Raw genomic sequence first — 15,499 nt, 5'->3', positions numbered from 1 at the left:
ATATAACCTGCTCTTCCTCTTCCTTTTTTTCTTTCAGTTTTTGTTACCATTTTTGTGACAGTTTTGCCGTGTAGCTCAAGCTGGCCTGGAATTTGTGACAATCCTCCTGCTCCTGTTTCCTAAGTGTGAGAATTATGAGCGTGCAACCCCACCACACTCAGCCTGCCTCTGGTATTCCGCTGTCGTAATGTCACTCAGGACTGGTGAGGGCTCAGCTGGTAGAGGTGCTTGCCACGCAAGCCTGATGACCTGAGTTCGAGCCCCCAAAACTCTGTAAAGGTAGCAGGAGAAAACCAGCTCTAACTAGCTGTTCCTCTGACCTCCACAAGTGCACCCATGTCATGCTTGTCCATACATACATGTAACACACAAATAGATAGAACTGAAAATAAAATCTTTAAAAATATGAATGAATACAGGAGGCAGGGGCTGGTGTTTGCCCTGGTCTGTCTTCTCCCATTAGAGACAAAGAAACTCTCCTTGGCCACTATCAGCCTCCATGTCTTAATTTCTTAAAGGGGTCAGAGCAGGTAAGAAGTTCTGTAGCCTTGCCCCTCTACTGCTCAGTGACTTCAGCAAGTGGCAGGAACGGGGTTGGAACTTGAGACCCTGTTCGGGGCCTCCATTCTCTCTCTACCCACTTTAGACCCTCACCAACAAAAGCTGAGTCAAATGCGGACTGTTGAGGCCATGTTTATTGAGTCACTTTGTTCTGTGCACTGGGCACAAGACATTCAAGTCTGTGCATCCTGACTCCACGGTACTTCCTGTGCCTGCAGCCTTGACTGTAGAGGTGGACGTTTCCGCTCTGTGGGAGGGTAGTCGTCAGTTGCCCTAAGTTGCCCATGTCTGGGTAACTCGTGGGGACAGGGAGAGCATTAGACGACTGCCATAGGGAAGCGGTAGGGGGCAGAGTGCTAATCAGTCACTCTGCCTGGAGCCACGTAGGGCTGTGAGTTGTGGGTAGGCTGGCTCAGCGCTGGGCTTCCCGGACTGTACAGGGCATGCCCCTGGGTTTTCTGTAGGTTCTTCCCTCACATCGGAGAGAGGAGTCAACATGTCTCATCCAATTGGATGGTGCCAATGAAGGACCATGTGCCAATGGTAACTGAAGGAACTCAGGGACTCGGTCTCAGAGGGACCTTCCAGCCATGTCTGAGAGTTTCATTTTCTAGAGGACTAACAGGTCTCTTCTGCCTTCCTGGATGTCACTATGGGGAACATGGCATGGGCCAGGGAGGAGAGCAGGCCAGAGGCTGGGGAGGGAGGCTGAGGAAGGGGATGTCCAGCTATGGCCCAGGGACAAGCATCCCAGAACTTCCTGCACCCGCCCATGCTGGCAGTGGGCAGAGGGCAGGGCCAACAGAGCTTTGGGTAGCCTGGGGCCTGGAAGTGTGGGGAAGGGGACACAGTGGTGGGAAGAAGCGTGGGCACAGGGTGGTGTACTTGTCCACTGGCTCCGATGGCCTGTCACTTGTCCATGTGTTGCAGCAGCAGGTCCACAGCCTCCGCAAGGTTGTCCACGTACCCGTCAGCCTTTACCTCTGGATGATGCTCATCGCTGGGCCTGGAAGACAGAGCTGGAGATTAGTTTAGCAGCATGCAGCCCATCACTGTTATTACTGTATACTAGAGCCCAGGTAACACAAAGAGAAGACGATTGTGCAGCCCCAGTTTCTTTTTTTTTTTTTTTTTTTTTTTTTGGATTTTTTCGAGACAGGGTTTCTCCATAGCTTTTTGGTTCCTGTCCTGGAACTAGCTCTTGTAGACCAGGCTGGCCTCGAACTCACAGAGATCTGCCTGCCCCTGCCTCCCGAGTGCTGGGATTAAAGGTGTGCGCCACCACCGCCCAGCTCCAACCCCAGTTTCTTAGAGACTGAAGATCCCACGTTACTCTCTCACGGAGAGCATAAAGGATGATGTCACAGTAGGAGCGTGGTATAAGAGAGTGATTCAGGAGTCAGGCTTAAGCTTTTAACACTCACTACTAAGCAGGTTCTTCCTCTCAGTGCCCACAAGAACCACCCCAACTCTCCTGAAAACCCCAAGTCGTTCAAAGGTGCCATCACATCCCACATGGTCACACTGGGTACCAAGCCTCCATCTCACGAGCCTTTGGGGGACAAACCACACTCAAACCTAAGCAGCCAGTGACCCTCCAATGGCCTTCTGAAGCCACTGCCAGCTATCCACCGTGAAACTGCCTCCCAGCATGTAGCACGGGCCTTGTTCTACCCTGAAGACACCTCCGTGCTCTCTGCCCTGCCAGGTAGCCAGGGCTGTGGCTCCCACTGTGCCTCCCTCTGCAGTCCCACCAAGCCACACACTCACACACTCCCATCTGCCACTCCACACCACTCTGCACCAGAGTAACCGCTAGCCCCGGCTCCCGTCTGCATCTAGCAGAAGGGTCCCCCAGCAAGAGCACCCTGTTGGCAACTAGGGAGCTGGCCTGGTGCAGGTGCTTTGTGGGGACAGTTAAGGCACTGACAACCAGAACTCTTCCCTTCCCTGATGCTCTGGGATGCCATGTGCTGCCCAGTTCTTGGAGGTCACCGCTGCCTCATAGGGATGCCAGGGGCTCCTAGCAGAGCCATTCTCTGGCTGGGATGCTGAGGACTAGGACCACGCCTACCCATTCACTGGCCACACCTGCAGTCTGGCTGGACACTGAGCTGGTGCAGAAGCCTGGACACTCAATGAGGTTGAGTTCTGAGTTCAGAATGGACTCTGGGCAGGCAGCACTGTGCACAGGAGGGGCCAGGGAGGGCTTATCTTCACAGTCCTCTGAAGACGTGTGGGCCTCATCCCAGGGGCCACGGGCAGCCTTGCCAGGGCTGTGAGACAGAGTCCCGTCTTAGCAACCAGAAATTCCCTTCCTTCCCACTGTCCCAAGGTTTCATGGCTTCACACTAAGCAGCCAGCTGGGGTGTGGCAGGAGGAGGGCCAGCCTCTGAAAACCTTCCACTGCTAAGGGCCATGCTACTGGGACTACCCCAGGTCTGACTCACACTTCCTGGGAACTGTATCTACCTGTGGTAGATTATTATTGCCCCCTCAAGCCTCCACCCAGCCTGAAGGAAGTGGTTCATCTGTCTGAGAATAGCGAAAACCCACGTTGTCCGTTTCAGAGACTGGTTTTGACAACTCTAGAATACTGGCTGGAGATTATGTCCTGGAGGGGAGGGGCTTCCCTGTGGCTGCCAAGGCCCTGAACTAGAAGAGACCAGGGGAGCCTCTCGCCACAGGGAAGGGTGACAGGAATAAAGGGCTCCGCATTCATGGGTGGGGCCTGTGCAGAGAAGGGAAGGAACACAGCCAGGCTGGAGCGTAGGATGGGTAGCCAGAAGGTCAGGAAGTCTGTGAAGGGCTCCAAGGCCTGAGCTCAGCTTCCACCGTCGTCCTGAGGATGACACAGGATGCCTGTTCACAGCAGTCAACCCTGGCCCTTGGATGCCGGCTGGAAGTGGGGCAGAAGCAGCTTTGCCAGCCGTCCAGCTCACCTGGGTACTGTCTGGAGTCTGGGGCTTAGGAGCCTGCCTGGGAGAGTCACTCCTCTGTCCCTGCCCAGTAGCCTGTGGTGAGTCTCACAGAAGACGCTGCATGATCAGGTTGGCCCTCCACCAGCATGGCTGCCATTCAACCCTCTGGTGAATTCTTCACAAGGAAAAGCAGGTATTTTCTGCCCAGGCCTGACTGGTTCCTTCCAGCTTGTCCCCTGCCCCTCCACTGGATCAACTAGAATCCTCTTCGGTCTGGTATCCCTCCTTCTCTCCTTCAGTCAGGATGTTCCAGGATGCTCACCTGCTCTGGCCTCTCTGCTGTATAAACTGCTGAGGGTCTCAAATGCCCACAGCCCAGACACTCAGCAGAGCAGAGTTCTACCCGCCTCGACCCCTCCACATGACAGCCACCAGCTTCAAACAGTTCCCACACTCAGAGGCCACTGACCTGCCTTTCCCCTTTCCCTCTTGACAGTCTTACTAGGGAGCCCAGGCTGCCTTCAAACTTAAAGTCATCCTCCTGTATCAAGTGTTAACCACTGTCTTTCTTTAGAATGTCCTTTTCTCTTCTCTTCTTTTATTTTCTTTCTTTCTTTTCTTTGAGAACGGGTTTCTCTGTGTAGTCCTCCTGGCTGTCCTGGAACTCACTCTGTAGATCAGGCTGGCCTCGAACTTAGAGATCCACTTAGCCTCCCGAGTGCTAAGATTAAAGGTGTACACCACTACCGCCTGGCCTAGAACGCTCTTGAAATTTGTTCTATGAGAACTCCTACATACCCTTCACGACTCCACTCGCTGGAGTCCCTTACCTCTGACCCTGCACTATCTATAGCATGTGGTGCTCTTTGAGCACACAGAGCTTGTCCCCCGTCCCACTGTGACTGGACAGCGCCCTGCTTCTCCACCTGCCAGTGACAGTGCTTCCAAAACGGAGGGGCCAAGTTTCTCGCCCTCTTGTCCCCAGTGCGGGGTTGGCCTCAGCAGCACCCAGGAAGTATCTATCACCCAGTGAATGAACAAAAGGGCTTGGGAGGCAGGGTGCTGCCTGTCATTAGCTATTCCTCCCCCACAGGCCCCAGAGCGCAGGGAAGGACTGAGTAAGGGCAGAAACAAGGCAGTTCTGTGCATGCAGCCCACGGGCCAGCGTCACAGGGAGGGGCTTTGTACCCTGTGAAGGAAAATGGCACCGGGACCCAAGCAAAGAAGCCCGGCAAGGACAGCCTCCCACTACCTCCACCTCCAGGGCACAGATGGCAGGAGCCCGTCGAGGACCTCCTCAGGGGCAGCACTGCCAGGGGCTCGCTCCTGCTCTCTCCCAGCCCTTGCCTGCTCCCCAAGAGCAGCGCAGGGCTCTCCTGTCTACAGGGAGGCATGCATTCTTGTCCACTGCTTTGGAGCAGTTGGGCTGCTGCCCCTGGTGGCTGAGGCCAGGTCTGGGGCTGCCCAGGGACAGAGCATTCAGTGAACTGGGAACTGGCATGGGGTAGTAATGCCAACTTTAGGCCACAGTGACGCAGCTGGAGGACAGAGGGGATCTTCATGGGGCCAGAGGCAAAGGGCATGTTTTATATCTGAATGTGGGTGGGGTGGGAAGCTGAACTACCCGGGAGCCTAGACACCAGAGAGTGGCTCCCGCAAAGGCCAGAAGGGGGCTGGGAGACCTGCCTCCTCTGGTCTATAAATCCAAACTCTTCTGGAAGCCTATTGGGATACCTCTCCACTGGGCATGTATTCAAAGGATTCCCACGGTCTACCTGCTGGTTCAGAACACACACGGTCAAGACACAGTTCCCTGGGTGCCAGAGGAGCAGGCAAGAGGCTGGGTCATCTCAAACCAGTAGTCAGTGCTGGCCTGTGCCGGGCTGCTGGCTGGTGCCCGAGGGTCAGCGCTCTCCCAGGAGTGTAGTTGGGTGGTTCACCCTGGACATAATTCTCAGGCAAATGCTCCTCTTCCTCTGTTTTGTTGTAACAGTAGACCTAGGTTCTGTAATGGGTGGGAAAGAGTGTGCCTGGAGCTGGGTGTTCCTGCCCTGTCCCTTGGGGGAAATACTGGGTCATTCTGTTTATAAACATATTTAGGTAAAGCCCATGTCCTCATTCAGTCAAGGCCTCTCTGGTATCCACTACAGCCAAGACCTGGTGGCTAAGAGACTTACAATGAGATTTGTTCCTATCATAGCCCTTGGAGGGCCGGGCCTACCTGGTCCCTAAGTTCATGGCACCCTCCAACCTCAGGCACCAGTGCTCGCTGTTGTACCCTTGTAACCCTCAGTCTGAAGCCTGAATCTCCAGTCCTGTCCCTACCTGATGCCAGCTGAAGCCACCATGGACAAAGCTTCATCAGGATTCTTCATTGGCCTGGAGCAATCTGAATGGTGGCCACACCTCAAGGATTGGGGCCTTCACCCAGCTCCAAGCTCCAACAACAGAGGCTGGCCAACGGCAGACCTGAGAGAGTCACGAGGCCCCTATTGAGGTGTCTTAGTTGCTGTTCTACTGCTGTAGAGAGACACCATGACCAAGCAGCATATAAAAGAAAGCATTTAATTGGGGGCTTCCTTGTGGTTTCAGGTTAGTCTATGACCATCATGGTGGGAAGCGTGGCAGTAGGCATGCAGGCATGGTGCTGAAGCAGTAGCTGGAAGCTTACATTTATCTTATCAGCAAGATGGAGTCAAAAACAGAGGGCCTGGCATGGGCTTTTGCAACCTCAAAACCCAACCCCAGTGACATGCCTCCTCCAACAAAAAGACCACACCTCCTAATCCTTCCTAGACAGTCCACCAACTAGGAACCAAACATTCAAACATATGAGCCTACGGGGGCCATTCTCACTCCGACCACTATATTAGGGCTGTGGCTCCCTGGCCACTAAAGGAAGTGGAGACACCTTGTATGACTGGCACCACCCTCACAGCAGCATAGGTAACCAAAATGTTCCTTCTCTTGACAGTCCAACAAAGCAAAAATGTGGCCAGGGGTCAGGCCCAGTGTCCTGCCCAATGCTTTGCCATTTTGGCTCTTTAGTGGGATCACCACTTTCTCAGACACCCCAGCAGGAGTGCAGTGCAACTGGAAATGCTGTACACTTTGAGGGCCACCCAGCCCAACCCCCAACGCCTGCACTTCTCCACGGAAGAGCCAGGCTGAGGAGGAGGGCAGGGCTCCCATCAGCCCTCTGTGCAGTGGCGAGGAGCCCTGTCTCCCAGAGCTCTGCTCCAGATGACTCCCATGCTGTAGTGCCCCGGCTCCCATCCCCCTCTCAGGGCTCCAGCTGTCTGCTCTCACTCTTGCTCCACCTCCACCAGGGCAAAAACCTGTCAGCATGTCTGCAGAGCAACGAGTGGGTGGGGACCTGTGCCCCCCACTGAGACACACCCTCCCCTGCATGTGGGCAGCATATGTTGGAGGCTGGACGTGCAGCCCAGAGGCAGGAGGGGGCATGCTGTCGGTTGTAGCTCCATGGCTTCCTCAGGTCCCCGGTGGTCTCAGCCCCATCGATAGCTGAAGACCTACGGTGGGGCAGGGCTGACCTTACTAAATTCTTCTGAGACAGAGTCTAAAGGACCCAGAGTTCATTCCCAACCTGACCTGTCCTCCAACTGGGAGGGACCAGACGTCCCTGCTAGCAGGAGGTGGTGCTTGCCAGTCAGTTTCAAGAGCGCTGAGCCTTGATGGGTAAACTGAGGCAGGGAAAGGAGGTAACCAGAGGTCTCACACACTTTTTAAGAGCCACAGACTCAGGTCAGGGGGCTGGCTTCTGGTTGCATATGTGACAACCTGGTCTCCTGCCTGCCCCACTGGGCCCCAGGAAACTTCACTGACAGGTAGACAGCAGGAAGCCCTGTTGTGTCTAACGGAGAGGTATCTCTTATGGCCTTCAGAGCAGACTTGATACGTAGCCAGGGAAGGCAGGTCTCCAAGCCCCATTCTTCTGGCTTTTGTGGGAGATAACCCTGCTGGTGTCTTAGTTTCTCCTGACTTAGATGCTGAGATACCCTTTGCTTCATTACCTCTGGCCCCACGACATGACGCTCAGAGCCCTGGGTTGTGGGGAGATGACAGCCAGCCAGCATATGAGCTGAACTCTGGGTCATTGGGTCCTCCACCTGTTGGGTGCAGACCTGGCGGGATATCCCCGGGAGCTCTGCCCAGTACTCTGTACAGCTGTGGCCCATGTCTCTAGGGACAAGGAACAATGACTCAGAGGGTGGGGACAGCCCAGAGCCCCTGCGGTAATAGCAGAGTGGGTTTGCAACATTTCAACCTAATCTGGATCCAGGCTCCTCTGAATGGCCCCTCTGGGAGTTGGTTTTGGGCTTGGCGACCTCTGGCCAGACCCTGACATCCGAGGCAGGGGCACCTCTCCCCTCCTTCCACCTCCGGTCCAAATCTCAGCTGAAAAATGTCTGTAGCTTTGACTGTGAGGTGAAGAGAGCCCATAGTCCATAAAAGCTGACAAGACGGAGGGCTGTAGGCTTCTGGGAAGGGCCACAGAAGCAGCTTACAGAGTCACCAGGACCAGAAACCAGGTCTGAGTAATGTCAGACCTGAGGTGTTAGAGATATCAGGCAGCTGGCAGCAGAAGCCAGGAAGGATTTTGCAATGGACACTGTTACCTACTGCCCAGGATCACCCTGCTGCCTGGTCTATTCGTGATTTAGTTCAACTGATGACACCTACCAACCAGAACCCAGCCCATGGAGCCACCTGAACCTCCTCCACACAGTGGACAGCTTCCTGTGAGGTGAGTGTGGGCGAAGCAGAAGCCAGCTGTTCGTGACGGTGTTCTCCTTGAAGTCCCTGGCCACGGCTGGAGTGTGCGGTAGGTGTCCTCTGTATGCCTACTGAGGATCTTTAGAGTTTCTAGTTGGTACCTACAGAGCCCTCCAAAACTAAAAGCCAGCCAGGTGTGGTGGCGCACACCTTTAATCCCAGCACTTGGGAGGCAGCAGCAGGTGGATCTCTTTGTATTCAAGGCCAGCCTGGTCTAAGTAGCGAGTTCCAGGCCAGCCAAGGCTATATTTTACGAGACCTTATCTCAAAAAAACTCAGAGCAAACAAAACAAAACCAGAAGCTACAACCTGGCTTCCTGAGCAATCTGGTAGACCCAACAGGGGACGGAAGCTGTAGGCAGCCATGAAGGACAAGACAAGTGGCTCCTGCTTGTCCCACCTCCACTGCCTCTAATGTGTGTTCTTACGCCAAGCACGCTGCACTCAAGTGCATTTCCGATCTGCCCCGTGAAACTTTGCTGGGACTCAATCCCCAAGAACATGTATGTCCAGCAGGCAGTTTTCCTTGAAGCCCTCCAACTCCCAGCTCCGGCCTCCTTCCTCAGGTACCCACTCCGTGCCCATGGCACCCACATTAGCACCTTTCGCTCTCCTACAGCTGTGTGCTATCAGGCCTGGTCCTGCCGCCGGTACTCAACCTTCACACAGGGACACAGGGGTTCCCAGAGGGCTGGCTTCAACACCCGTGAGTCCTTGGGCAAATGGACATTCAGAGCCTTCTCTGGCTATGAAAGTGAGCTGAGACGAGCCCCCCTCGAGGCCGCAGTGGGAAGTAAGGAGATGAAGTGGCGGGAGCACAGTGTGCCCGCAGCAAGTGCTGGACCTAGGGGGACAGGCTGGATGAAGAGAGCAGATGGCGGGACCCGAAGCTGGAGCTTGTTCCCTGATGGAAGGCTGATGTAGGCCTGCTACACTTGGTGGCCGATCAATTGTGCCTCTGTTTCCTGTTGTTTCTCAGCTGGCTCCAGTCAGAGTGGGCAGGGATAGCTTCCAGGCCTTTTGGGAAGTCATACTGGAGCAGCAGGAGGGATCATCGCCAGGTCCTGAGGCCCACACATTTCAGCAGAAAGCATTATCCTTAAGGGGCTCTCAACAGAACCGCAAAGCTGTGTGCTGGCCACAGGGTGCAATGCAGTCTCTGAGCAAGCCCCTGCAAGCAACAGATACTCAGGCCCTGCAAACACTCCTGCAGCGGTGCCGGGGACAGGTGATAAGGGACTTGGGATTTCTCCTAAGACAGAAAATGCGGCAACTCATACCTCTTGGCTCCTCAAGCCAAGGAGAAGTTCACAAAGTCATCTGTGAAAGTGACGGCCCTGGAAAGTCTACCCAGGATGGACGCCTGTGCGTCCCGAGGACCTAGGGAGAGGACTTGCCCCACACAGCTATTGTCTTCACAGCAGTTAGGGAAGGAGATGCTACCTCTATCTTACAGCTGACAACCCAAGGGTAAGTGGCCTGCCCGTGGTCACAGAGCTGGGGTTGAGAGGTTGGTTTGGAAACCTATGTAGCCTGTTCTAGATCTCATGGGGGTCCAGGACTGGACTGTCAGGCGATGAACAATGGTCACCTAAAGGCAGGCAAAGGCAGGACTGTTGGGGGCTGGCAGTTGGCCTGGGACAGAGGAACCTCTAACAGCTGTTCATGTTTTGAAGAAAACATGGTAAGCACCTGGTATGTGTGTTTGGATTTAAACAAGTTGGTCCCACCCCTTGCTGAGCGCAACAGCTGGGTCCCTGAGAGATCTGTACCCGCCACACCCAGGGCACGGGGCCAGGGTCCACTCACTCAGGGCCTCTCGGAAAAGCCACTCAGCCCTCTCAAGCTGGCTTCCTGAGGCTGCACCCCTAAACTCTGAGTTTTTATAGGGTGCCAGGAGAGCATGGGCATGGAGAGGGGGTATCCTTGCAGGTCTGGAAGCTGGCTGGCATCACTAAATCCTGCCACTTGAGGACCTAGTGCCACGAGCAGAGCTCGGCGACTGAGACACGGATCCTGTTAGTAGGCAAAAGTGAGGCTGCCAGGGCCTTGACACCCTGGGAGGGGGGATGATACTCCTAAGAACAACTTGCCAGGGTACCAGGTAGCAGAGTGGTGCTTCCCCTTGGAACCTCTGTCCTGATCTCTCTGCTCCCAGTGAGCGCTCCCCTCCCTTCATGGTGCCCATGGTCAGCCAGCTGCTCCCTGGGAGTTCCTGCTCTATGCAAGTGGGACCTGAGCTTAGAAACCGGTTTCCTGACCTTGTGGCTCTCCAGGGACTTCTGGTGGGCCAGCCTCTGCCTCAGTCACATCTGTTCCACTGAGAATCACGAAACAGGGAATCCAGGTGCCCAGAGGACCTGAAGGAACACAGGCCACAGCAGCCACTTGGTGATATATAGCATGGTCCAAAAGCCTGGGTCAAACCCCACCCTGAGCAAGCTGCCCCTCTGAAGCCAAGGAAGTAGGAATAACTGAGGATGCTATGAGTGACAGGTTGAGCCAGCACTGAATAGCAGTGCAGACTGCTGTGACTTCACCCTATCCAGGGGCAGGGGTGCTCTTACTCCAGATGCACCGGCATCTCTGCTGGAGAGACACTGGCATGAGTGTTCAGATCCATGGAAGGAACACTGTTCTACCTCAGGCCTAGATATTTCTGCTAAGAGTTCATTCTAAAGCAACATGGAGTTTGGTCTGTGGAAAGTGCCCGGTAAATGCTTGCGGGATTAAAAGACAAACGCGTGAAGGGATTGCAGGGATGCGTAGAGCAGCTGCGCATTGCAGGCCGCAGCAAAGAGGGCACTCCCCTGCAGCAAAGTGAGTCCGGTGTGGTGGATCCGCTTGGTAGGATACTGCAGAGCTTTGAAGAGGAGTCAGGATGAGTAGCAAGAGTTAGATATTACAGACGAGCGTTACAGAGACTGGGAGATTAACAACTGTCCCAGCGAGGCCACTGTGAAGGCACGCTTAGGCTCCTTGGAGGTGGCTTGGGAAAGCACATGATGTCTGCATTGTCACTTGTCCGCGAACCAGATGACGGTGACGATGACAACGACAACGACGATTTGAGACAGGGTCTTACTATGAAGCTTTGGCCTAGATCTCACTATGTACACCAGGCTGGCCGCAAACTCACAGAGATTTGCCTTCCTCTTCCTCCTGAGCTTAAAGGTGTGTTGCTACCACACCCAGCAAGTTTATTCTTTAGTCTCAACCAGGGCCATGGCAGCCCCTTCTGAACCTGTGGCTTGACAACTATGGGAGGAATAGTTAGTGCTAGCCCCGAAGGCAAATGCTTGCCAGGGCACAGCAGATGCCATGCGCTCTGCAGACCATATCCAGTTGTTGCAGACAGGGCTGGGCCAGGTAACCCTGAGGCGGGGGCATACTATCAACCACACAAGCCACCTGAGCACAGGCCCCTCTCCCCAGCCACTGGCTGCAGCAGGTATCACAGAGGGTCCCAACCCAACACCCTCCGGATAGAATTCCAGGAGGGGGCATGCCCAACATCATGGCAGCTCATCATAGCACCCAAGGAGACCTCAAGTCACACACCAAAGAGAAGCAGGGAAAGATGCTCTAGAGCAGTGGTTCTCAACCTTCCTAATTCTGCACCCCTTTAATACAGCTTCTCATGTGGTGATTCCAAACAGAAAATTATTTCGTTGCTGCTTCATAACTGTAATTTTGCTGTTAAGAATCATAATGCAATTTCCAATATGTGACCCCCCAAGGGGTCGCGACCCACAGGTTGAGAACCATTGCTTTAGAGGCTTCTAGCCAAAGAGCCAGCAGAGGGGGGACAAGGGGCTCAGCATCACCCTGATGCTGGAAATAACTAGAGGGATGCTCTCCTAAGCCCCCAAACCTGACAGAAGCTCTATGGTGTAGCCCCCTAGTTTCCAAGTGAGGAAACTGAGGCCAAGAGAGGGCAGATACTGTTGAGAAAGACTGTGCCTGAGAGGTCTGAGCCAGGCACCCCAGGTGAGTGCCTGGCGAGGAAGGGTGCCCTCTAGCCCTTCCCTAGTCCCTCTCCCGTGTGTCGGGCACTGCAGGTTACCTTCATGCCTCTGTACACATGAGAAAACCGAAACAACCCCAGAGGGACAAGGTAGGAGGCCAGCATCCTGCCCAGATTTACCTAACACCTCCTGTACCGGGCTCCCCGAAAAGCTAACTAAAGCACCTCCTTAAATCACAAGCCAGAAAAGCCAGCTCGTAAATCAGCCGAGTGGTAGGGTGAGGGGCCATTCAGCTCGCACCAGGAAGCCAGCCTGCCTGAGGTGCTGTGCCCCACACTGGGCCAATTGTGTCCATGGGGACTCTGTCCAAGCTGCCTGGGCTCCTGGCAGGCTGCCTGGACGGCTCCTGGACAGAATCTTGTTTTCTCCAGTTTTCTTCCATGACCAGGAGGCTGAGCTCCTCCAAGGAGGGTTTACTCAATGCAGCTTTGACCCTCCAAGCCCTGCCTTCCGTCCATCCCACTGTGCCTAGGGCCATGGGCCAGTCCAAAGGAACCTTGGTGGGACCTCCTCCCCTGGCCCGCTGCTCGCCACCATGAGTGGATAACAGCAGCAGGACTCAGTGACCCACAGAAGGTGCTGGAGAAAAGGAGAATTGCAAAAGGGTTTGGTGGCAATTTAGGCTTGAGATTCTCGGTTGAGTTTTTTTCTGAGTTTGGAGAAGGCCGCAGTGATTAGCTTCCGCTTATCCCTGCAGCTCCCTCCACGGGGCTCACAAGAGAAGGCCCTTGTTAACTTTCAGTTTGGTGTATTAGGATCAGCTATGCTGGGATATGAGGATGTGCAGGGCTTGTTGGGGGTTGTAGGGACAAGGGGAATGGGATGTTTTCTTTAGGGTGCTATGGGGGTGATCACTGGGAAGCAGGCCCCGGTGCATCTCCCATTCCAGCTATTCCTGGGCGAGGAATGATCACAGCAATCTCTCATCCACTCGGGGCCTGCTCTGTCGTGTCCGTCAGGTCCTGAGCACACCTCTGAGGCTTTCTGCTGGGGGTTAAGATCCCACAGAGCTTGTTTCCGCTCCCTGCCCACTTGACTTCCTGACTCATTTAATTTGCTTATTCTCCCATATAAACCAGTTTGTCTCGGGTGTATTCACTGGTGGGGGAGGGAAGCATGCACCTGTGATTATCTTAAATTGTCCCTAAATGAAGTTCCTCAGAGGCGAAACCTTGGAATCTAATTGCCTCCAGAGACTCGTGGGAAGGGTTGTTAGTGCAAAATCAGAGGTGAGTGGAAAAGGCTGGTTTAGGTGTTTGGTGGAAACCCTATGGACGCAGACCAAAATTCATGCCAGTGTCAAAGCGGAGGCAGCTGGTGCAGGGTGAAGAGAGGAGCTATATAGAGAGAAAGTGGGGAGTCTCGGGTCATTTGTAGAGGTAGCACCTGAAGAAACCAAGACTGCAAACCTGTCCGACTATCTATTTCTGGGCAGCTCTTAGACCTAGAAGAGAACCTACAACCGCCATTTTCTTAAACCTATATGCTTTCTAACTTTATTCTAATGCTCATCCTTTTGCCCACCGGGAAGCGTAGCTCTCACCCCTCATCAAAGAAGCTTCCCTTTGCAGCAGATGGAGACGGTTACAGAGAGCCACAACTGGTCAAAATGCAGAGCCGAAGCAACCACGGGGCGCTCAGACTCCACTGACACATCTCAATGTGACCCCTAAACCTGAGACTCGGGGAACATGGTGGAAGGGCAGGTAGAAAGCCTGGAAGAGCCCGAGGACCAGAATATCTGCTAGACAGTATCTTCTAGAGATGACAGCGAAGCTGCACCCAGGAAATCTCAACAATACAGTCACCTACATAGGACCTCCATAGTGACAGTACCGGCTGACATGCCAACATGGGCGAGGGACGTTTCATAAGGCCGCACCCCTAGATGAAAAGCTATGGGCAATCAATGGTTCAGAGAAGGATTAGTCCATTGTTGTTGTCCCCGCCCCCCAGCCCTCTGATGGGTTATCTAATCCCAAGTGGTCAGCCCTGAACATATACAGAAGAACAACCCTAAGTGACTCAGTAGGCTATGAGTATGTGTGTGTATATAACAATAATAATCATAAAAAAGAGGTCATGAATCTGAAAAGGAAAGGGAGAACGTGGGAGGAATTGGAGGAAGGAAGGGGTGGAAATAATGTAAATACAGAAATTATGTATGGAACCTCTCCCTAATTTAAATAAAAGAAAGTAGAAGGCTGCTGAGACGGCTCAATGAGTAAAAGCTCTTGCTTTGCAAGCATGGCCTGAGTTTGAATCCCAAGGGCCTGTGTAAAAAAAAAAAAATGCTGGGCATGGCTGCACTCCAATGTTGGAGGGTGGCAACAGGCAGATCCTAGCCAGCTCAGCTAAAACAGGGTGTTTCGGGCTCAGTGAGAGACCCCGTCTCAATGGTACATGGTGGGAAGTGATGGAGGGAGACAGTCGGCATCCTCTGGCCTGCACATGCCCATTCACAAGCATACATACACATGAAGGAAGAGAGGGAGGGAGGGAGGGAGGTAGGGAGAGACAGACAGAGAAGGAAAGAAACTAAGAACAAGACAAGCCCAGAGCAGGCTGAGGCAGGACCCAGAAAGGTACCTACACAGCACCAGTTGCCCCTGTGTGTCTAGAGCAAGTCCTTCCCCTCTGTATCCCCATCCACAGACATCCTCCTGTGCTGTTTAGAGCCTGGAGCTTTTAGAAGAGCCCGGGGCGGCACAGGTAGGAGGGACAGCTGGAGTAGGAGCCATGTCCTCTGGGTCTCTCCCCCTGGGGAGAGCTTCGCAGCACCTACAGAGATACCTCACCTTGCACTGGGCTGGGCCTTAATTTTCAATTATTCCCATAAAACACCCAAGGGTCCCACCAGTAAATGTCATGCATGCCAATATTTCAACCCTCTCTTGTACCCCAACTGCCATATTGATATATCTGAACCCCCAAGCGGCACTTAGGTACCCTCTATTCTGCAAATGCCTCCCCTACCACTTGGAAGGACAAGTCTGTCTCTGTCTGTGCTCCCCACATAGAGCTATGGAAACAAGATTTCCTGGGTTTGGGGCTGGTGGGAAAAAAAAAAATCTCAGAAAAAAGCTGATGACCTCAGGCCTTTTCTGTCTAGGGCAAGGAGCCTATAGGCTGCTTACCTCAAGCCAGTCCCTTGCCTTGCTGGGCCCAGTTAGGGCTGGGAATGCACCCTGC

At 53.9% G+C, this 15,499-nt stretch overlaps 1 protein-coding gene across 1 annotated transcript in view; it reads right to left on the bottom strand.

Annotated features, from left to right (window-relative positions):
* Positions 1-677: 677 nt before the first annotated feature.
* The window catches only part of Lhpp (phospholysine phosphohistidine inorganic pyrophosphate phosphatase), an 84,046-nt gene continuing 69,224 nt past the window's right edge, over positions 678-15,499 (bottom strand). The window contains exon 7 of the mRNA XM_050137096.1: positions 678-1,567. Coding sequence (XP_049993053.1) covers positions 1,471-1,567 — 97 coding nt within the window. The 3' untranslated portion in view covers positions 678-1,470. The remainder of the gene's footprint in view (positions 1,568-15,499) is intronic.

This window comes from Alexandromys fortis, unplaced genomic scaffold, assembly GCF_014885135.2.
Source record: "Alexandromys fortis isolate MF-2015 unplaced genomic scaffold, M_Fortis_MF-2015_v1.1 scaffold_3, whole genome shotgun sequence".
NCBI lineage: Eukaryota > Metazoa > Chordata > Mammalia > Rodentia > Cricetidae > Alexandromys > Alexandromys fortis.
The sequence above is the reverse complement of the archived record's forward strand: the minus strand, read 5'-3'. Positions and strand labels throughout refer to the sequence as shown.